General features: G+C 36.7%; 1 protein-coding gene across 1 annotated transcript; it reads left to right on the top strand.

Moving 5' to 3' along the window:
• Positions 1-5,437: 5,437 nt before the first annotated feature.
• Positions 5,438-21,538, top strand: LOC139740161 (organic cation transporter protein-like). The gene is made up of 11 exons (XM_071650749.1): positions 5,438-5,477; positions 13,676-13,942; positions 14,800-14,903; positions 15,523-15,677; positions 16,528-16,696; positions 17,659-17,797; positions 18,419-18,510; positions 19,160-19,368; positions 19,834-19,942; positions 20,469-20,678; positions 21,415-21,538. Exons 2-11 carry the CDS (start codon positions 13,733-13,735, stop codon positions 21,536-21,538), a joined length of 1,521 nt encoding a protein of 506 aa, XP_071506850.1. The 5' UTR covers positions 5,438-5,477; positions 13,676-13,732.
• The last annotated feature ends 1,545 nt before the right edge of the window (positions 21,539-23,083 follow it).

The following is a 23,083-nucleotide window of genomic DNA, read 5'->3' on the forward strand; positions in this document are numbered from 1 at the left end:
ATGATATGGAACAAACTCAAACTGAATGATGACAAAAGTGAATTTATGATAATTGCATCAAAACATCTGGCAGCAAAGGTCCGTAGTCAGTCATTACGAATTGGATGTGTCAATGTACAATCTGTGTCAAATTGTAGGAATCTTGGAGTTTATTTTGACCCTGAAATGTCAATGGCGACACACATTACAAACACATGTCGATCTGTATATTTGCAACTACGCAATATTCACAGTATCAGAAGATCCTTATCAAACAAAGTTGCAGCCTCCCTATTCATTCGTATGTTTTGTCTCGTATTGATTATGGAAATGCATTATTGTTCAAGGCTTCATCTTACCAACTGGCCAAACTACAGCGTGCTCAGAACTCTGCTGCTCGGGTCCTCAGTGGAACATCTCGCTTCTCCAGCATTACCCCAGTTCTAAAAAATCTTCACTGGCTACCAGTATCCAAGCGGATAGAGTTTAAAATTCTTATTCATACATGGAAAGCAGTACATTCTTCAGCTCCAAAATATTTGCAAAACCTTGTTTCAGAATACGTCCCTGGCAGAAATCTCCGTTCATGTGATAGTAAACAATTAACAGTTAAAAGAACAATCTCGACTCTCGGAGAAAAAGCCTTTGTTTCTGCAGCCCCATCTCTCTGGAACGCTCTTCCACTGAGGATCCGATCAGCAGAGACCATTGAAACATTTAAAAAGCTTTTGAAATCATTATGTTCGCATCTTGTTTCGATTGAATTTTCAACGAATTGTTCATTGGTGTGTATATCTCTACTTATCTCTTTCTTCTTTTTCAACCTTCTTATGTACAATTATGACTATGATGTATGCTATTCTTTTCATAATTTCGTCCCTCTGCGCCTCAGAATAGGATACTAGATCGAAGGCGCATTACAAATGCTGTACTTATTATCATTATTCATCTCCCCAAAGTGCAATGAAGTGCAGGTGCTAAACTGAAGTGAAAATACCTTATGCATTGGTTTGACAATAACACCATTTTAATGAAATTAATCCAGATGAAAACTGTTTTCTTAATTGCCACTATTTAATCAGAATATATTTTTGAATGTTCTAATGCCTCATATCGACCCTATATTTAAAATAATCGGACAACGAAATGTTGGCTGAAAGCACATGGGTCTCTTCCCACACGAAATTATTGGAAATAACACCCACTGGCTTGACCGCAGGCTATTCTCAATCCACCAAAATTCAGTGATCGTTACGTTGTACAATGCTGGGCATCGGTCTGGAAAACAACAGTACAAATATCAAAGACTCCGATCATTGTGACAATGACTTATTCTTACAAGGTATAGGCGTATATTTTCTTTAAATCTATCTTTCTTGGAGTATAATCAGGCATTGGAGTGCTCCAAGAGCTAAGCGGAGGTATTTACTGTTTACGAACGAGACACATTCAGTTAATATTTCACCTAGGAGACGGTTTTATATTACCTAACAAGATGAAATTTGATGATATTCTTTCGACTCTTGGAAACTTTGGACGTTATCAACGGCGAGTATATACCTTGGTTTGTATCATCGTTTTCACCAACTCATGGATGTCGATGATCCAGGTGTTTATAAGTGCGGATGTCGACCACTGGTGTGCCGTAAGTAAAAAAACATAATGTCTTTATCAGATAACCTCTTCTGAAGGCAATTCAGCGATTCATGAAATACACATTCAAGAGTGTTTAGTTCTCACGGAACTATGTGAATGTCTCCATTTAAGCTTTGATAATGCTGGGAGCTCTCTGCGTGTTGTCTTTTCTAACTTTCATTAAATGATTTTATTTAATGTCACCTTAAAGGATTTTTTTTTCAAAAACGTTATTGATTTAGAGATTGCACAATGATTTGGACACACTCAGTAAAAGTTTAAGGATGATATATGACAGTCCTTACAATGAATTTGTAAAGTTTTGTTTGACATTGTATCATGCCGCTCAATCTAGATTGGAACTCTTTTGGTGACGACAAAGTCGAGAACAATGTGAAGAAAAGAAAGAAATACTTTCGACAACCTTCCCCTCCCCCTTATTCAAATAGCTATAGAGACATTAACCCTTTTTATGCCTATGAGCCACATAAGCACAAATTTCGCACACGAACCAATGGACAGGAAATAAACGTGACACACAAGTGTAAATGGTCCTATGGAATGGTTAGTGCCCGTATAGTTAAGTATATCATCCTGTCATCATTCAATTATGTTGTGAGCCAGAAGGACTTTCCAACTAAACTGTTTATAGAATGTACTAGTCACCTTATACTTGGTCAGAGGCAAGCATAAAAAAAAAACCCACAAGGAATATATAAGCGCGCCCTCACACACACTATACATACACACAGAATTATTGTAGATATTGATAACAAACTATTGGACAAATCAAAATTCACATCATGTTTGCAGACCATTGTAAGGCACCAGGAGACATAACATCGCATCAGCAATAGTTTGTTATACGACCAGTATGGTAAAATCTAACGAGATTAATCAGTTGTTTTGTTTTTTTAATTGTTTTTTTTTTGGGGGGGTATTTCCTTCTTTTTTTCCTTAAGCATAAAACTTGATAGATGCATTACTGACAGTGATTAATTTTCAAAACCAAAGAAATAAGATTTGTTTTTACTCCTTGGTTTCTATGAAACTTTGTCAGAGATAAGCTTAAATGTGTGTTCCTATACCTATCACTTTAATCTGCTTCATACATTTTGATTATGTCTTTGTTAAATGTAAGAAATGTTTTGGCCGCTACAATTGGGCATAATGATTGGGTAGTAATTGGAAGGGGAAAATTGGAAATTTGGAAAAAAGGTAAACGACATTCAACCATTAGTTTGAAGAGTTAGAAGGGTTATGTCAAATTATTCTTGTGATGAAAGTATATGTCAGTTTTTCAAATGCTGCATATATACTACACGAGTAAAATCATTACAATCTTTTGCTGCAGGGATCTTTTATACGAGTTAAAACACAACAAAGAATAGTTTTATTAAGTATACAATACGAAATCTTCACGAAACGTTTCAAGCAGAAATCTAATTCTATGATCATAATGTGCACATTAAATGTGTTGTAATTTAAGACGCGAGTGAAGTCTTGTCGCGACACACACACACACACACACACACACACAAATTGTTTATTACGGTCCCCATTTGGGCCATCAAATTTGCAGAATCTCTGTGAGGGTGTAACCCGTTTTAAACCAAACTCTTTACGGATCTGTTTTGTTGTTGTGTTGTTTTGTGTTAGTAGTATGTAATTAATGTTTCTATATCTATTCAAAAAAAAAAAACGCGTTCTAGCTCTCCTGAATTTATAACCATGATATATAATTATATCTAACGATGAATTCCACTACTCTTATTGTGTGGTTAATGTAATAATCACATTAACGATTCAATTTCTTATCGATTCATTATGGTAAACAAATGCCTGTCTGTAACTCCTGCTTTATATGAATTCTGTTGATTTAAGTCTACTAAGATGTTTCACCTGTGACTTTAAAGGGGGAGGAGTGTTTTGGTTGTTGACCAATGGTGTATCTTTGTGTTCAAAGATTCTTTCTCTGATAATACCGGTTATTAGCATGATTAGCAACCAGTTTATCTACATCTGCATTACTTGGCCTCTGGAGATTTTCTGCTGTCCTTCCTAGATTAAAAATGACAATAAACTCCCCCATAACTTCATGCATTATCATCTCCAAACAACTAGAACATAATCAGCGAACATAACGTGTATAGATCACACAGTTGACGTTGTCATTTGTCTGCATTTAGCACACAGTCGCGCAATTAATGTTGTTGATGTTTTCTTTTTAGTTTGGTTGGTTAGGTCAAGGGTCAGTGTTTTTCTCCTCCCCTTGATGGGAAAACGTTGTTTGTTGTTCTTGTTTTTGGTTTCTAAGAGCCACGCAATTGTGTAGGGGGAGGTAACTGGACTGCACTCCCGGTCTCTGCCGGACCTTCGATTGATAGTCTAATCAGAGCTCATTGCTAATTATCCGTACTTTACACTATGATTAGAACTCTCCTGCTATCTCTAGGTGATTTAGTCCCAAATTATCAGTTTATTATATAGTACACTTCGAACCATATCAAACAACGCTCCAGCACTCTGTGTTTACAGTGAAGTAGACAGTTACAGATGATGAGAACCAAAGGGTGATTGACGATGGTTTAGCCATTAGTTATGGATTAGTAACAAACTGGTCTTTTCAAAGTTTTCCATTTTCATAGAATATTCAAGTTCGTTTTGAATAGGAGAGTATCCTCAAACAAATATCAGAGACTTCTTGAAATCATAATAAGGATATCATAATATTGTGATAACTTATAGTATAGAAATGTGATAGTTTAAAAACCACTCTCATATCAACAGCAGATGAGGTGATAATCGTCTCACAAGAAAAAAAAAAAAGAAGACGGGGAAATATCAAAGAGAAGACCTATCTAATTCACACCAAAAAATGTTGTTGTTGTTGTCGTCGGGTTTTTTTTGTTGTTGCTTGTTTGTGTGGTTTGTTTTTGTTTCTTACAATAACCGATATTTCTATACCACGTTGCTTGCAACCAAAATTATCACGCTGTGAAAAACGCGACAAGCTATAGAATTCCATAACATTATTAGGCTAGTTCTGATTTTGAACTTTTACGGTTCTGTTATTCTGACTTTCTGTCCTTCACTGTCCTTCTGACTACACTCCTGATCTTATACTCAGTTATAGCGTGGCGGAATTTCACTTTAAGACACTCTACTTCGAGTGAACTTTGAACCCCGAGGAGAGCATGCACCCGATTATGATTACAAACCATAAACCTTGCATTAGAATTTGGGGTAGGTGAGCAATGTCACATACAGAAGATCGACAACTGTGGTTTGTCCTTATAGGACCTATGGGTTTACTTAGTAACATTACATAAGGAGCTTAGTATGCTTAGTTCTCACACATTACAGACCAACTTGCTGGACTACGACTGACTGGTAATTACTGAAGTACCCCTGAAGACATCGCATAGGAATATCAAAATTTGTTTAGGGTTATGACATGGTAGTATACACATTATGTCATGTTTGCCCCAACAAGTACTTGGGGGAGTTTACATGTATGCATTGTAAAATGCAAATTTGGATTTAGAAGTTTGACGGGTATTGACGGGTAGAGAAGCGGGTCAACAGAATCTCTCTAACGCCTCAACTCTGCATTCATGCTGCTCCATCACTATCAGTGCGTCTATTGAAATGGCAGACTGAGAGATGAAATGTTGCAGTAATTACCGTAAAGGCAAAGACTGAGATGCACCATGCAGTTCGAGGACTTGCTCAAGATCTTGGGGGAGTTTGGACGCTACCAGCGATGGGTGTACGCCCTCGTGTGTTTCCTTATGTTCTTTACACCTTGGGAGGACTACATCCTCGTCTTCCAGAGCGCACCTGTTGACCACTGGTGTGCGGTATGGTCCGTTTTTCTTCTCTAACATACTACTTGTTTATGGCTCAATGTTCAAAGGTTTTATGACATACAAATCACGTTAATTTGTGTTGATTCACGATTACCTCAACATCACTTTTGGGGTGTAACGATTATTTATATGGAAACATTCTATACATTTTTAAATAAATCTATCTTCTATTTTTCTTCAGATTACTTGGATACGCCCACAAAAAAAAAAAACCCTCCAAACGCAGGTTCTGGTTGTGACCTCATTTGAGGCGTTTTCACATCAGCCCGAAAAAAATCCAAGCTCGAGATATTTTTAAACTTCCCAAGTCAGAAAATAGCGCGCTATTTCGAAACATCGGGCTGATGTGAAAACGCCTAATGGTTATGTCAATCATTGCTAAAGTACTGATATGTCTAACAAAAGACATTAAACTGCATCTTCCCCTCGACTCAGCATAACTTGCATTTTTCTGTGATATTCATGTGACTAACAAAAGACATGGCAAACAGGGAACATGGAAGTTATGCTCGGTCTGGGGAGGATGCATTCCAATGTCTTTTGTTAATCAAATTATTACATTAGCAATGATTGACAGATGAGGTCACAACCAGAGGGTTCGGAAGGTTTTTTAAGGGCGTGTCCACGTATAATCTGAAGAAAAATAGAAGAAAAAAATATTCATTTGTATGTCATAAAATAATATCTACTACTACCACCAATTAAACTAATGGAACAGCTATAAAGTGCTGTGGGGTTTTGCGGTCCAAGTTAAATTGATATTACACTCATTCAGGTTGCTATCATGTCTACACAGCAGTTTTGTCTCAGGAATATACTTTAGATTTGTGTAATTTGTATTCATGTTAATTTGATTTGATTTGATTTGATTTATTGGTTCCTGCATTATCATTGCACATGCAGATACATACACATGTTTGTGTGTATACATTGTTGGTGCCATAAATTGATATATTGTTAACAAAGTAAGTTTCTTCATTGCCTTTACAATATACAACAAAACATATCAGCGATACAATGAATAATACAGAGAGCTACATCTTAAGCGTTGCTTGATTTGCATGCAGCCCTCGTAAATAATGCATTTACTGGGAAATAGGAGGGAGGGATGACTTGCATAGAGATGGGATGGAAGAAAGGAGAAAGGAGGGGAGAAGTCTGTCTGCTATCGCTAAAGGTTTACATAAAATTAGATCACCTGGATCTCTGTTCAGTAAAAAATTACAAAGTTTTTTCTCACCGAGGTACAAGTAAGCACTTACACATGGTCGGTTACATATCATTACGTAATAAATCAAGAACGGCGATATTTCCACGAGGGAATTTCATATACAATACACTGACATTGTAAGATCACTGATATCTAGAGAGCAGCATTGTCTTTACAGCTTTCTTAAAAGAGTACATAGACTTTAAAGTTCGAATTTTTCAATTCAATTCAATGTTTTATTTCATTTTTCGACAAAAAAGATATGAACATCACTTTTTTGATAACAGAAATTAAGGTGCGCAAAGTATAACATGAAAGAATGTAGATACAATGATTGTACCACCTTATAATAATTGTACACTATCATATAACTCAAGTGATTAGAAGTAATTATACAGTATGCAAAATTCGAAAAATGGAGGGACCCACTGAGAAGACAAAGCTTGTAGATTGTGGGCCCCTCAGAGGAAAAACATCAGTTGAGAAAAAAAGTAATAGTCTGGAAGCCCACTAGAAAGATAGATCAACAAAAGCAGACAGATATACAAACAAATAAACATGAAATGAGATTGGAGTGGGAGTAACAATACAATGGAGAGTTGACTATGAGACGAGACAAAATGAGGCAAAGCTAACATAATAGAAAAGAACAGAACAGACAAAAACGTTCTACAGAGACAGCGATCTCGTAAGAAGTATGTCGAGAAAGTGAGAAAAAGTGACGCGAGAAAGAACAGGGCAATAGACATATATGATCGGAGAAATATCGTAGCATTATATGAATATAGTATACAAGAGTTAAAGTATACTTGGCAATTAATATGTGAAAACGTAGGTTCTTAGAAAAGAAGTTATAACAGCTGGTTAATTCTATTCAGTAGAATAAGGTTGCAATAAAGAAACTTTCAATTTCCTCTTGAATGAGTATATTGAGGGGGCATTTTTGATATCAGGATGCATGGAATTCCAATAGCTCGGGCCAGTATAAACAAATGTGTTCTTTGCTAAAATCGTACGGAAAAGAGGTAAATGATATTCGTTAGAGCGTCGAGTTGGATATTCATGAAATGACTGATTTTTTAGGAACATGGAATGGAAAACATCAGGAAGAAGGTTATTGTTGTACATATACATAAATTGACCTAAATTGAATAAAAACAAATCTCTAAATTTTAACAATTTATTAGAGGCAAACAGTGCATCTGTATGAGAACGTATGGGAGAATAACAAATGACACGAAGAGCTTTCTTTTGCAAAAGGAACACTCTATCCAACAGATTTTGGTGCGTGTTGCCCCAGACTAAAAGTCCATAATTAAGGTAAGGCAATATCAATGAAGAGTATAACATAAGTAATGATTTTTTTAGGTAAACACAATTTTAGTCTATTAATAACGCCTATATTACGTGAAATTATATTACAAATATAATCGATATGCAATTTCCAAAAAAGTTTCTCATCTAAAATAACCCCAAGGAATTTAAAAGGAAGAGAGTTTCAAATATCGGGTCTGGTGTGTCTGACAAATTTCAGAGCCATCAACGTTTTAGAATTGTGTAAATGAAATTTATCAGATTGTTTATAATGGGATAAGAATGCATGCCCTTGTTTAAATGAAATAATGAGAAAAAAAAAGAAAATGGCAACTGACCGTTATATAAGTGAAACATAAAGAGTGAATTTTGCGAAAAAAAGACAAATAATGTCGTTTACCTTGAGTGTTTTTAATTCTGCGAACAAAGGATCTGAATGGTCCCGATAACCTGAGTTGGTGCATATACGTGTAGCTTTCTTTTGTAGAAGCAATATACTGTCAATGTGACTTTTTGAATTTGCCAAACAATGTTACAGTATGAGATATTCGATAATATCAACGAGTTATAAAGCATAAATGAAATATTCTTGGGACATAATACTTATGCTTATGGAGTAAGCCAACATTACGATACACTTTATAAGAGATGTATCGCACATGAGCGTTCCATTTCATGTTTTACTTTATATATTCCCAGAAATTTGACACTTTCCCTTTGTTCCAATAATATACCATCCACTTTATTCAAATGGTGCATTTAATTTTCATGCTTCTTATTATGAGAATGAATGAAATTTGTCCTTTTTAAGTTGAGTGATAATCTATTGCTCTTTAACCATGTAGATGATTTTGGTAATTGAATATGAAATTTTGCCATTCAATTAAAATAAGAAATTCAGGTCTACTCCGGCTTCACGAAGGGGTCAGTATAGCGAGAGACGGTACTACGCGATTCCACAATCTCAACATTCAAACTTGTTTCTGATCAATCTCTAAGCTATCAAATCAGTTGTTTGACGTTTTCTGATTGTTATCGTGTAATGAGTTTAAATCGGTTGTTTTTGCTGAAAGCACTATTGTTCTCATGTGTGCTTTATCATTTTCCTTGTCGTATCGAAAATCCGCATTGCAGCCTTTACAATCATACGAAATGGACCGAAACACTCATCCTTATATACACTATATAACTCTACTCATGCCTATATCGAAGATTTTTTTTTTTGCCCAGTTTCGTCGAAATTGTATCCCATTTAACAACGTTATGAAAAGATAAAGATATAAAAAAAAATATTCAATTAAAATGTTTCTTGGAAAACCACATAATGTCAGCGCATGCGTCAGCAATTCGACCATCAAACACGTTGTCAAAGGCGGTGTGATCGCAAAGGTGCACAAATCCAAACTACAAAACACTAAGTGCACTTTCTACGCCACGCGTCTAGCAATGTCTAGAAAGATGAATATGGGGCCAAAATCTGATATTTATTCTTGAACATTAGCTGAAATGATGATGTAGGGGGAATACTTTTAACTCTTTATCAAATATACGGCGAAATTTTTAATCGCCAACCCAACTTTGCGACAACAAAATTATGACAATATGCGGATAATACAATTACCGCATGGAAACATTTTACCCATATAAGAAGGTCCTGCTCATTAAAAATTTGTAACATGTACGTTGCTTGAATGACAGCTTGAGACAATTAACACACTCTTGGATCCCACCGATATATCTCTGACTGACACAAAATGCCATAGATCTGAAACTATTTGAAATCATGACGGTTTTGTATGACGAAATGATAAAATTTGAAAGACAAACTTTCTGATGGGGTTTGTTGACTGATAAAGTAGAGACTGGTACGAGGAAGCACAGAATAAACTCCTCCCACAAGGGGGAAAAAAACCAGAACTTGGCAACGATAGAATAATAGTTTATGATCGTGTTTTACGACGTGTGCTTAACAGTCGTGTACTACTTGATCTGGCATAAATATGCCAACATTGGGTGTCACAGCTTGACTTCAGAATGAATCAAAGATTTCCAATTAATGACGATATACTTGTGTGTGAGGAACATAAGATTATTGATATGTATAGGCCTACCTATAATAAGGATGGGTAGGGAGCTGGTGGGTACATCAGAAGTGAGAGATATTTAGCTTATTCCCTACCCTGATAAAAACTAAGATAAGAATTCAAAATGTTATAATTTTTCTTCCTCGGGCACTACTTTGTTGGGGATGAGAGAGGAGAATATAGGCCGGATTAAAAAAGAAAATCATGGCTCATATAATACACTTTGTATCTAAAACTGATTTATATATATGATCTCATGTCTAAGGGGGTATTGCAAGAAAGTTGGAAATAATCGCAACTCGACTTTCCTGCAACACCCCTAAGACTGTCACCCAATTCATTTGTCAGTTCAAAAATAATGACATGCAGTATATTATAGCTATGGATACTATCTAAAAAATCGAGTGAAAATATTCACTCTTGAAGGAGTAAATACAAAAAGAGTGAATTTAGAGTGAAATTGGAGTGTATTTTGAAAATCCTTTTCACTCGTTTTACAGTGACCTCAGGGATCACTCTAAAATCTTCGAGTGATCCCTGCCATGAGGTCACTCCAAAATGAATGAAGATAAACATTTTCACTCATAATTTACTCCTATTTCACTCTAAATTCACTCTTTTTTGTATTCACTCCTTGAAGAGTGAATGTTTTTATTCGATTTTTTTTTCAGAGAGTACCCTTGAAATAAAATAACACTCCATGTTCATGGACATCACGTTACAACTCCCCTTTTCGGCTTTATCCCCCCCCCCCCCACACACACACACCATCCTCCACAAAGAGAAAAGAGGAAGAAAGGTTTATTATGAGACATAACTTTTTGCCACTTTTATATTACTCGCAGATTACAGTCAATGTGAACACGGAGTTCATTGATATTAGGGAGCCATGTTTGCTCAAACGCATGGTGTGTTGTCTCACTTTGTTTGTAACTTTAATTTCGTTGTAATTTAGACGCGATTCCATGAGTCTGTTTTAAGGAGAGATATAGGTATTAAACAGATAAAAAGGACCTTACTAAAATATCTTCAGCAGGAGTAAAGGGTAATGGAACAGTGATGCTATAGTGGACTTCAGACTTACAGATTCCAATGATTATTATCAGCAGTCACTGGTAGTAACTATTCTCAGTTTGTCCCATACAAATAAAAACGAACGTAAATGCAACTACGGATGAAAAGCAGTCCCAGTACAAGCTGAGCAAATTTGTATCACTGTCCCTGAATATCGCTTGAATGACAATAATGTACAATCACATGATTATGTTGTTCCTCGCTTAATTCAGAGACATCTTTGACAGCTTTGTGAATACTTTACAATATCACGAATTTGCGTTAGATTATCAAAGAATGACTGCAAACAGTACGATTTTAACTAGCCAGTTTCGAAGCGGACAGCAGTCCCGCATTCCCCATAACGAATTTTTGTTATAAATGTATGAAAAATTAAATACTTTGCATAAAAAGTGGTATATCGATGATTAAGGAGTAAAGGGCATGCATGGATGACACAGTTGCCCCCCTCCCCGCACTAGAGAAAATCCCCCCCCCCCTGTACGATGTGTTTGCTGACATTTATGAGGTCATAATGCCACAATAAATGATAAAGTGTCTATCATTTTTTTCCATTCACTATATGCAGTGTAACCTCCTCCCCCTTTATTAACCATAAAAGTTGCTCAAATCAATTAAGTTTTAACGATAGATTCGAAAACTTTAAACCATAAATGGAGCGTTATGATATTTACCACAAATCAGTCAAAGCGATCATAAATAAAATAAGCTTAACTATAAACCTAATAGATTCTTTAGATAGTTAACTTCGGTCACGTAAGTAGCATTTATTGGTCGTAGAGGTTACATCTCGAAAAGCTTTGTGAGTAACTCTTTGACTGACCTTATCCAATAATCCAAGTTGCCGTCAAAACCTCTCCTATACTGGCATGACTGGTCACAAAGTAGTGGAGTGTGTAGCTTCTATACAGTACTCTCCCGTTGAAGAACTCGGGACCGGCGATTTTCTTTCGATACATTGAAATTTCGTTACAGCCGAACAGTATAAAAAGTACATAAAGAAAATATATAGATGATAGTTTTGAGACCTGAATTCTTACTTCGTTGTAACTAGAATTTCGCTATAACCATGTCCGTTATAACGGGAGTGCACTGTATTCGTATTATTGGGTTTGTATGTGTTTTTGTTTGTGTTTTTGTTTCGCACAAGCCTCGGACTTCGAACTCGGAGGGTGGTGGACTTGATTTCGACACAGACTGACAGATCAGGATGAGATGGAATCGAATTAAATGACAGATTAGATAACAGCAATGACAACGTCCATAATCATGATTACCGCAGGGCAATGGCCTGAAAACTTATGAACTGCCCATGATTATATTCGTTTTGTATACTTGCATTAATATTTGTACACAATCCAGGTTGATTTCGATTTTCTCATTTTTGATTTGATAATATCTTATTCCTGGATGAAACATTCGTTTCATATGTTTTCAAAGGTATTACACTTCTGCTTATAAAGTACTTGTCGACGTGAAACATCACATTTGTGTGCTTTTGGATTACATTCTTGTGAGGTAGAATGTGGAAGACACAAGCTTTTTTTTTTTTTTTTTTTTTTTTGGGGGGGGTGTCCCAAAATCATCTTGCTGTTTTGCTGTATGTTACTTCAGTTTCTTTGAATACTGTGAGATTTTTACTTTTATTTTCTCTCTCTCTCTCTCTCTTCTTGGTATGCAAGTAACATGACTCACATTCAACATTTCACGATGTATCATTTAAGATCCCGTGTTCTTTTGACTTCAGTAAAATCCGAAAGAAGATTTGGCAAGACGCCGGAGAAAAATCTTGCAAATATTCAGCTGTATATAGAACCATGACAAGGGAGAAATCCCGAAGTAACACGCACGCAAAGTAGGGTAATTTACATACCGTATTTACCGTATGAAGGTTTAACGTTAACTGAATAAACATAAAACCATTTTGTCTATACTTTTAAACGCTTTTGAAAAGAGAAAATAAAGATTTTCTCTATTTCTCTCAACCTGAATGTTTTATTGTTACCCCCCCCCCCCTTGCGTTTATCCTAAATGGGTAATAAAAGAAAAAAAAATATTGAATTTGTCGAACATTTGGACTGTCCATGCACGTTCTGTGTGTGTATTCAGGTCACAATCACCTTGATCTGGCAAATTTTGTATTCTTCAATCGTTCACTAAATAATTTGCTGATGCAAAGTTTTCCGTACTTTCTCTTCAAATTTGATGCTCTCCATACTTAAAATTACTAATCATTACTAATCAGTGATTACATTTTTTACTTGCTACAATGGTACGGGGGGGGGGGGCGTTTCATCAACGAGTTCGTCGGAGGTTTTCACCGATAAATTTGCTATCAGACAATCAGACGCAAGGATTTCAGTAGCTTTTAACATTTGTCAGTGTAAATCACCGACAAAAAGTTTCATGAAACGGTCCCCAGGTCTATCTCAGCGGGTAATCAGGTGAGGAAGTAAACATCTCACATGTTCTCTCTCTCCCTTTGATCTCATCCTCAACTACCCCAGACACCTGAGTGGGATGCGGGATGTGCAGACTACCACCTGTCGGAGGATGCCTGTGAGATGGCCCAGAAGGAGGGAAGTATTCCTGCTAACTACTCCACCAGCGGTGAGCTTGAGTATCGACAGTGTGTCAAGTATAATGTGACAGGAGTCCCCTTCTGGCCGGGTATCGACCCTTCGAACTACACCGATGGAAACATGGAGACCATTCCATGTGACCAGGGTTGGGTTTACGACGACAGCCAGTACGAATCCACTACAATTACAAGCGTGAGAATTTTCCTTCATGATCATCCCTACAGGTAGTAATGTACAGAGTGCACGTGTCCTCACAAACAAATACTTATACAAGAGATTGAAATGGATGTGGCGCCAGCACACAAGCACTTAAGAATCGACAATGTTGAGAGGTATTACAGCATGATCACATTCTCACGAATTGTTTATTCTTGAAATTGATGTGTTTCTACTTTTCGTTGATTTAATTTTTTTAACACTAAAATGATGATTTATGTTTTTTATCTTTTATATGTAGCTCTAAACTTCAAATTTTGTAATCTACGATACGTTAATACGTTGAATTGAAATATGTACTTAAGTGAATTTTCCTAGACTTTTCATGGTTTGATATCACTGGTAAAATGAACCTATGGATAATTATAATGACATGCGATAACAACCACGTGCTTTTTGTTTTTGTTTTTGTTTTTGTCACGACAACGTCAAAATTCATTTCGTTTCTTCCTTTCAAGTATAATTCCACACCATTTGGTTCATGTTGGTTTAAAATCAGAGAATAAATTGATATATAGAATATTGAACGTGAAGGTTTAGAGTTTGCTTTGAACTGAATGATAATGTGCTATCGAAAATGTTGCATTGGATGGGACAGGGACGTGCTGACTGTGTTTGTATTGAGTTAGGAATGAGTATTATGCATGCTAAAACATAATATCGCATAATTTCTCCGCTGCAAGGAGCATGAGTGCAAAGGAGAGATTCTGGTTTCTTCTCCGGCTACATCTATAACACCTCCCTGAACAAATTATGTTCTACTGTTTGTATAAATTGTCTACTGTGTATTTTGATAGTGTTGAGATAAACGTTTATATCATACTTGACCCTAGTTCAATTTAGTGTGTGGCAAGGATGATCTCTCGGACGTGTCTCAGACAGTCTTCTACGGTGGCTATCTCGTTGGCTCGCTTGTCTTTGGCATCTTGTCAGATATGTATGTATACTTTACACTACTAAATAATCTCCCTCTCTTCTCTCTCAATGTAAGAAACAAACAAACATATATAATAATAAACAAATATACATATATATATATATATATATATATATATATATATATATGTGTGTGTGTGTGTGTGTGTGTATATATATATATATATGTATATATAATTTTGTTTGTAGTCCGCGTGTTGGTACCAGTACAGAAAAGATGACGAAGTAGGATAGTGATGCATTTTAGTCCAACAGTACTATTTATTCTAACCAAATTTTTGACACGCCTCTTCTTCAGGGTCGACATGAATGATATATATTATATATATATATATATATATATATATATATATCCCTCTAGTTCACTATCTTGGTCTCTACATTTCACTAAGTCATCTCTTCATCTAGCTCTCTGTCTGACCTTATAGCATAGCATTCAGTCTAGCTGTCTGTCTGTTTACTATATCCGTCTCTTCTCATTTACATAATCTTTCTGTTAGTTTATTCATTTTGTTGATTCTACATTTTTCTCTTTGCTTGCGTTCATACTGCATTCTATTCCCAACATCACGCGACAGTGATTAAAGTAATCTACATTGTTGTTTGTTTCTAAATCCTAGGATCGGTCGATGGTGGACACTTCTGATATGTATCATCTTCAGACTCTTGTTTGGAATGCTCCTTGCTTTCTCCCCGAACTGGTGGGTCTTCACTGTCGTGCGATTCTTCCAAGGGATGGGATCCATAGCAACGTACATCATCCTCTTTATCATCGGTACGTGACGTCACAGGCTCGAACTATGCAATGCACCGGAATATACGTACGAACATGTTAACAAACAAACTCTGATCTGTAATGAATGTATTACAGAAAACACAAATACAACGTAACCATTGGTAACTAATTCTATTTGTTTATTTGTTTGACTTTGATTCCCATTGACTTCAGGTGCTTCGAGGTACGTGGTGTTTAGTGTGATTACGCTTGACATCAAAATCCATTATCAAATTTTGCGCATCTCAAGGAATAGCCAAGCATCCTATCATGAGAATAATAATAGATATCATTTATAAAGCGCTTATAATTTAAGCGTCTAAGCGCTAGCATCATGTACAAGTAATGGAGAAAGATTAGATAGGAGAAATTAAGATTAAGAAGTAAAAGTAACAAGGAAGACGGAAAACTGAATACCCTTCAGCCTACAGGGAGAAAGAAATAACTTCTCATTTTTTTGTTTGCTTTAAGCAGAAGAAGAAGAAGAAACTTTACATACACCAGAGTTGGCCTGTATGCTTCCAAAGTGATTATACCAAACATCGTTACCATGGTTACAGTATCATGAGCCATAACATTCATCAACTTACAGCACCCCCCCCCCCTCTGAATATTGGCATTTCAAAGAGGAAAACACGTTACCTCAGGAGATGAAAAACAAGATGGCTATAACAGTGGATACAGAGCGATGCGAGTAGAAATAACTTGATGTGTTCGTCTAGAGGAAGCGAGACACTTGCTGCGTATATTTACCGAACCTGCATTGTCACTTTCAAGCTGCTGTTGTATTTAGTTAAGATTGACTCTGACAGGCATGTTCTTTTCCTCTTTATTTTTTTTTTTAATGAAGGTACCGAGTACGTGGGACCTACCAAGAGAAATGTCGCAGGAATTTTATTTTGCATTCCCTTCTCCCTTGGTTACATGTTCCTGGCGCTCATTGCATTCTTTGTGCGGGAATGGAGAACCTTACAAATAGTAGTGACGGCACCAACCGCCATCTTCTTTTTGGTCCTTTGGTGAGCATTGAAACATGAATCGATAATCATTGGTAATCGTAGACAGCAGAGTTTATTAATAAAACCAAACAACAACAACAACATACACACATACACACCCACCCACACACACACACCCACACCCACACACACACACACACACACACACGCATACACTCACGCACATTGATGTGACAGGCTGTAATGAATGTCGTAATATTTTGATTTTATAATTTTGATGAAATGAAATTAACTTCGTGTCTGCCCTGTGCATGTCCCGTCTCACTGTAACTTCTGAAACACAGAAGATGGTATCGATACCTTGTTGTATGATATTTAACATAGTTTAACAAGGTTACTTATATGTCCACAACAGGTAATGATTCAATAATGTAAACACGAAACTATAAGGAGTCTGGCATGAATAAGTAAAATGTTTGTTTGTTTGTTTGTTTGCTTTTATTTCTGCATTCAATCAGATGTTATTTGAATGCAAACTTCAAAAAGTACAAAGACAAAGAATAACAAGTGCAGTGAAATAAATCGATAACAGTACATAAATAGATTCACATAGGTGATTGCATTGAGCAATGTAGATACACAGAAACATAAAATAAAATATACAGTATTTTTCAGTAAACAACAGAGATAATTGAATGTAGGAGACCACCATCATAAGCGATTAAGCTTGAAATGGATGGAGGCCTCATGTAAAATGAGGTAAAATGTGAAGTTATGTTACACGCCGTACCTGTACGTTTCAGTTGCCATGGATACCATCATAACTATACTCATCCATCTCACTACTGCAATCTTCATAACTTATGAATTGTCAATTTATTGGACACCTTGGACAAAACATCCAATCAATCGGTGATCCCAAACTGAGGACTTCTCAGAACATTCTCCTCTATCATGTCTATTTCTTTTGACACTGTCACTTGTAGATATCTAATGATCATCGCTGTTTGGTCTCATTGCAGGTTCATGCCAGAGTCAGCAAGATGGCTCATTTCTGTTGGAAGGTACGATAAGGCTGAGAAAATCATTGCTCGCATTGCCAAGGTGAACAAAGCAGCAGCACCGGATCCTATATTCACTGAGGAATTCAAGAAAGAGCAGGTTGGTAAATACATCTTCATCAGGGTCAATTGAGAATATGCTAATTACATAACAATATCTGATATCATAAACAGCTCTGTCTCATCGTTGAACAAAAAGATTAAAACCCCCGACATACTATTTAGAAATAATCATTTATGCTTGTCAGCGGCAAAGTGCAGGGTTATAAGTAACCTAGCACAGGTATGAATGGTTATTGTAACAATAATAATTGATTCTGAACGTAACGACAAACAGATGGCGCTCTTATTGATGTGCTTATTATACATAACATAATATGTAATTTAGTTGATGTCATTTAATACTTATGAAGAGATTTTACTTTTCGTGTCCAAATGAGATGGTGCTAAAGTCTTATTAAGAATCATTACAAAAAACAACAACAACAACATCATTAATGCAACGGTCCGGAGGTGATGTCATAAACCCACACACAAAAAAGATATATAGAACTATATTGTTTCAGTGGGGCTGGTATCTGTTACACCCTGAAGACTAATAGGCCTAAATGGTAATCAGTTATGTGTCTCAACCCCTTTATTTGTGTATCTTCGATAACACCAGAGATTTATCGAAGAGGCACAAATTGGCGTGTTAATTGCTTATCATTTTATGCTGTAGGAAGCGATACGACAGGAGAACAAGCCAACAGCTTTAGATCTCTTTAGAACCAGGTCTATGTGTCTACGTACCCTGAATCTGATCTTCAACTGGTGAGTCAATCCCCCCCCCCCCCCACCGTCTCTCTCTCCCCTCTCTCTCCCTTTCTCTCTCTCTCTCTCTCTCTCTCTCTCTGGCTGGCATTTACAGAGAAAGCAATAGAGTACATGTATCTGTAAATGAAGTATATAATCCGAAAACGGTGACCACTTTGTTTATTATGGATCTAATATTCTTGATACTCCTATACTGCAAGCATTCCCCCTCAGAGAATGACTGAGTGAAGGAAGTGTGCTGAGAGTTGAGAGATTGAAAATTATTGTCATTCCTTGTGAGAATCAATAGGTAAGCTAGCATTTTTTCAGCAAGAATGATTACTTTGCATGAAATCAATAACTTTAAGCATCACATATCAAGACAGCTGAACAGGTGTACAGAAAGTTAAAAACTATGAATGTCCATGATTTGTTCTTTTTGCGGCAAGTTGGGGAACCAGACCTGAGCCTTTTGGAGATTTTTTTTTTTGCTCTCTCTCTCGATGAGCTTGCTTTTTTGCTTGTATCGAAATCCTTACATAACTCAAGTACAAAAAGGACCAAAATGTATCATAACGCAGAAGCAAATAAATCAAATCAAATCAAATCAAATCAAATAAAATAAAATAAAAAAATCAAATAAAAATTGTTATCCACGGTTGTCTAGGATGGTGAACACAATGGTCTACAGTGGTCTGTCTCTAAACTCGTCCAACCTTGGATCCAATGACTACGTGGCTTTTGCCATCTCTGGCGCCGTAGAGATCCCTGCCTACATCCTCAGTATCTTCACACTTGAGTACTTCGGCCGGAAACCGTCGTTGTGTGCCTTGCTCCTACTCGGGGGCGTTGCCTGCTTGTGCACGGCTGTAATTCGTAAGGGACTTTACGGTTGTAATTCGTAAGGGGCTATATCTGGAGTCTAGCATCATCATTTCAATTGATGATCGCGTTCCTGTTGATGATAATGATGATGACAATGACAAACAGAAGGAATTACAAAATATGCCCAACTCCACCCATCAAAATACCAGCTGGACAAGGATCTGATACTGTAGGGAAAATTAGTCTACCAATGATATCCCACATGTGCCCAAAATACGTTGCCATTCCTGACTAATACATTTGTAATACTGCTTGAGAGGACGAACTCCACTAGAACAACAGCATCCGTATTACAGTGCATTAAGAAGATATTTGCTTGGTGCACTTACCGAGTTAAAATGAAAATAGATGACATCTGACATTTCGAAAACAAATTGTTGATTCCCCGTGTACTCGAGTTATCTTTGAACTTATTTCACAGTTTTAAGAATACTCATGAACTATTTCTTTCATTAGCCTCGGGCGTGTGGCTAACAACGGTTGCGATGGTCGGGAAATTCGGCATTTCTGGATCACTTGCCGTACTGTACCTCTACACAGCTGAACTTTATCCAACAAACATCAGGTAAGACTCATCAATTATTATAAACATATATAATGGGTGAGTGTATCACAGTACATCGCCCAATTCAATCAGTCGTATACAGGAGGATGGTGTTTGTAACCTTTGGAATGGCTTTAACTTCGTGAGGAAAAAGAGGAGAATGGAAGAAGGGAGGGAGTGTGCTACTTTTGTAGATTAAGGATAGGATGGAAGGACAGAATTGATGGCTCTTGCATTATCCACCCAGACGTTTTCCTTTGTTCTTATTGTTGCTGTTACCATGGTTACAACGTGTCTGTGTTACCGTAACCAGACGGAATGTTATACTTCGAGAGCCTATTTTAGCAGGGACCTACGCTGATGTTGTATTTATGTTTTCCTGTTTTTTAAACGTTCACATGAATCAACGATCATGATGAAATTTTTATGGACATGCAATGATGTTTTCCGATCAAACGCCAGCTATTGTTTCCTGTACATTAAAACAGAGAGTTTCCGCCTGTTTGTCATACATTGATCATCCTATCTTTGTTTTATGTCTTCCAAGGACCGTGGCAGTGGGGACGTGTTCTATGTTTGCTCGAGTAGCTACCATGTTGGCTCCACTCATCCTCACATTGGATAAGTTCTGGACACCAATGCCGCTGGTCATCTTTGGGTCAGTGGCCGTCCTGGCCGGCTTCTTCACACTCTTCCTTCCAGAGACTCGAGGACAAAACTTACCCGAGACGAGAGCTGACAGCGAAAACGTCGGAAAGTAAGAAATTCTCTGCCTTGTTTGGGGGAAATCAAAGACCGAGAGAGAGTGAAATGGTAATATTGGGATGATATCTTTGCAATCATAATCATTGTCTTAGTTTGAGTCAGGTCGATGTAAGTAAGGTCTGGCATCACAAATGATATAGGCCCTACCCTTTTAGTCAGCTTTTTACCTAAAGTATGAAAAATTAAACGATAATAAAAGAAGGAAATTAATAAAACGTTAGGTCTGCGTGATAATGAACGTGATAAGAAAATGTTTGCACGGATAGCAAGATTGCAAATCGGGTTCAAATACCGGCCCCATAAAGGACATTGGCTAGTCCATGGTTTGTAATGGCACCTAACACAGGTAACTTTTAATAGTATAATTCTGCATTCTATGTGCTTTACTAGTACATCAAATCAAACGAGCTGATGAAGCGTTCAGGATCGGACGTGAAACCGTTCTCGGAATTAAAACGGTAAGTCCAGATAGATAATTATTGTTTTAATTCTTTACCTTTAATGTGCTATACATTCTTTTGCGAAATTTACCTCACTTGTTTTTGGAGAATAAATTAAGGGTCTTCCTAATGTTAGCATGCAGGAGTTACAGCCTTACCTTAATCTGACAGCAATGCAGTAGATCTGAAATTTTTGCCAATTCTCCTGGTCATTGTTTGTAAATCATCGAAGTTCTTGGAGATACTGGAGATGATACATTCTTGTCCCACCTATTCCTTTTTCTGTAGGGTGACTAATCCATCCGAGGACTATGAGCAAAACAATGCAGGGAAAACCGAGAAGAGGCTCCCAGAAGGAGAATGCTTCTCGAATTCTGCGTACACCAACGTCGCCTACAGCTCCTGTGAATAACTTCAATTGTTTTGTGGTGCTGGTATCACCACAAAGCGTTTGTCTTATAGAGAACTCTCTTGGGGATCAGTCTGTTGAGACTTAAAAAAAATAGTCAAGAATTTCATGCACGCCGAGACAATCTGATGTTTGCAATTAACATTTAAACAATAAAGAGTGCAGAAATGTCTGACCATTGTGTTATGATCGTTGATAACGAATCTATAATATAAGTGCAGCTGAGATTTTGTAGAGAATGTGCCTTGATACAAACCCGTATTCGAAGTCAATACGCCACAGTATACCGTGTCAGTATCGCGAACAGGCCAGAGTGGACACGGTGGACGTAAATGAATTAGCATAGTTGATTCTATTTTTATGTTTTATAGGTACTTAAATTTATAGATATAGATACAAGTTGAAAAATAAGTGCAGAGTGTAAAAGGGAAAGACAAAATCTAACATTCTCTAATAAGTGCGTATTTTACATTGAATTCCATTCGAAGTACGCTATAATCAGCAGCCCTTTTTGGCAAAATGCCATAAATCTCTACATTCGTTGATAGCAGTAACAAAATGTCTAAGCAAAAAAAAAAAAAAAAAAACTGCTTTTGATAACAATAAGAAGCTACATGCTTTCGTCCATCTTATTCATTTTAATCGGTGTCTGTAACCCACATATCTATTGAAAGCTTGCCAGAAAGGTGGATGGGTATTCCACAAACTCAAGTATACTTGCGCCCTCTTTTGACTAATGAAAGATATTTTATCGTCACATTGTACTGTCTTCACAATGGCTCAGTCCAATAGTTTATGTGTCTTTACAAGACAATGTATAAACATTATTTTTCGTGTTAGAAATGTAGTTGCAACAGTGATCCAGCTATATGCAGGATGCAGTGTTGCTTACCTATTCAAGAAAGCAATGTTTGTTAAATGTAATGCCATTTTCTCATTCAAAGTTTTTATACGTCATGCTTCCATCGGAATTGTTAGTTAGTAATTGGCTTTTATAAAAGAAGATCGTCAAACTGGTTAAGCACCATGTTTGCATATTTTGGAGTAAGTCCATTATTAGAACGAACATTTCAAAACCTTTCCAGTGATACCTCACTTTTTGCATGTAGGACATTCTTTATCGAAAATATCCCATAATTTATATGTTCTTAGTTTTTGTTTTGTTTTATAGCAGCTCTGATCGCGAGTATCTCATGTTAACGAGTATCTCATGTTAACGAGTATCTCATGTTAACGAGTATCTTATGTTAACGAGTACCTCATGTTAACAAGAACGAAGTTAACTCGTTTTGTGGTCTTCATCTATGAATTCTGGCTCTATCATGTCTAGAGTTATGACGAAACTCTTTGCTTTCCGCACTGCAGCACAATACTCGATCTGAAAACATGAAAAAGATTGACAGGTACGATCGGACAATCAGAAAGCCACGTTATGCTGTTAAAATTTTATGATTATGTTAGTTCAATAGAGACTGATAGTTATACAAATTAGTTTTTGCCAATACTCTTTGCCATCCATGTAGGCCCTACGTTAATCAATCAAGTTGA

The sequence above is a fragment of the Diadema antillarum genome, unplaced genomic scaffold (assembly GCF_040938485.1).
Source record: "Diadema antillarum isolate AM-2024a unplaced genomic scaffold, OU_Dant_1.0 seq00000839_RagTag, whole genome shotgun sequence".
Classification (NCBI taxonomy): domain Eukaryota; kingdom Metazoa; phylum Echinodermata; class Echinoidea; order Diadematoida; family Diadematidae; genus Diadema; species Diadema antillarum.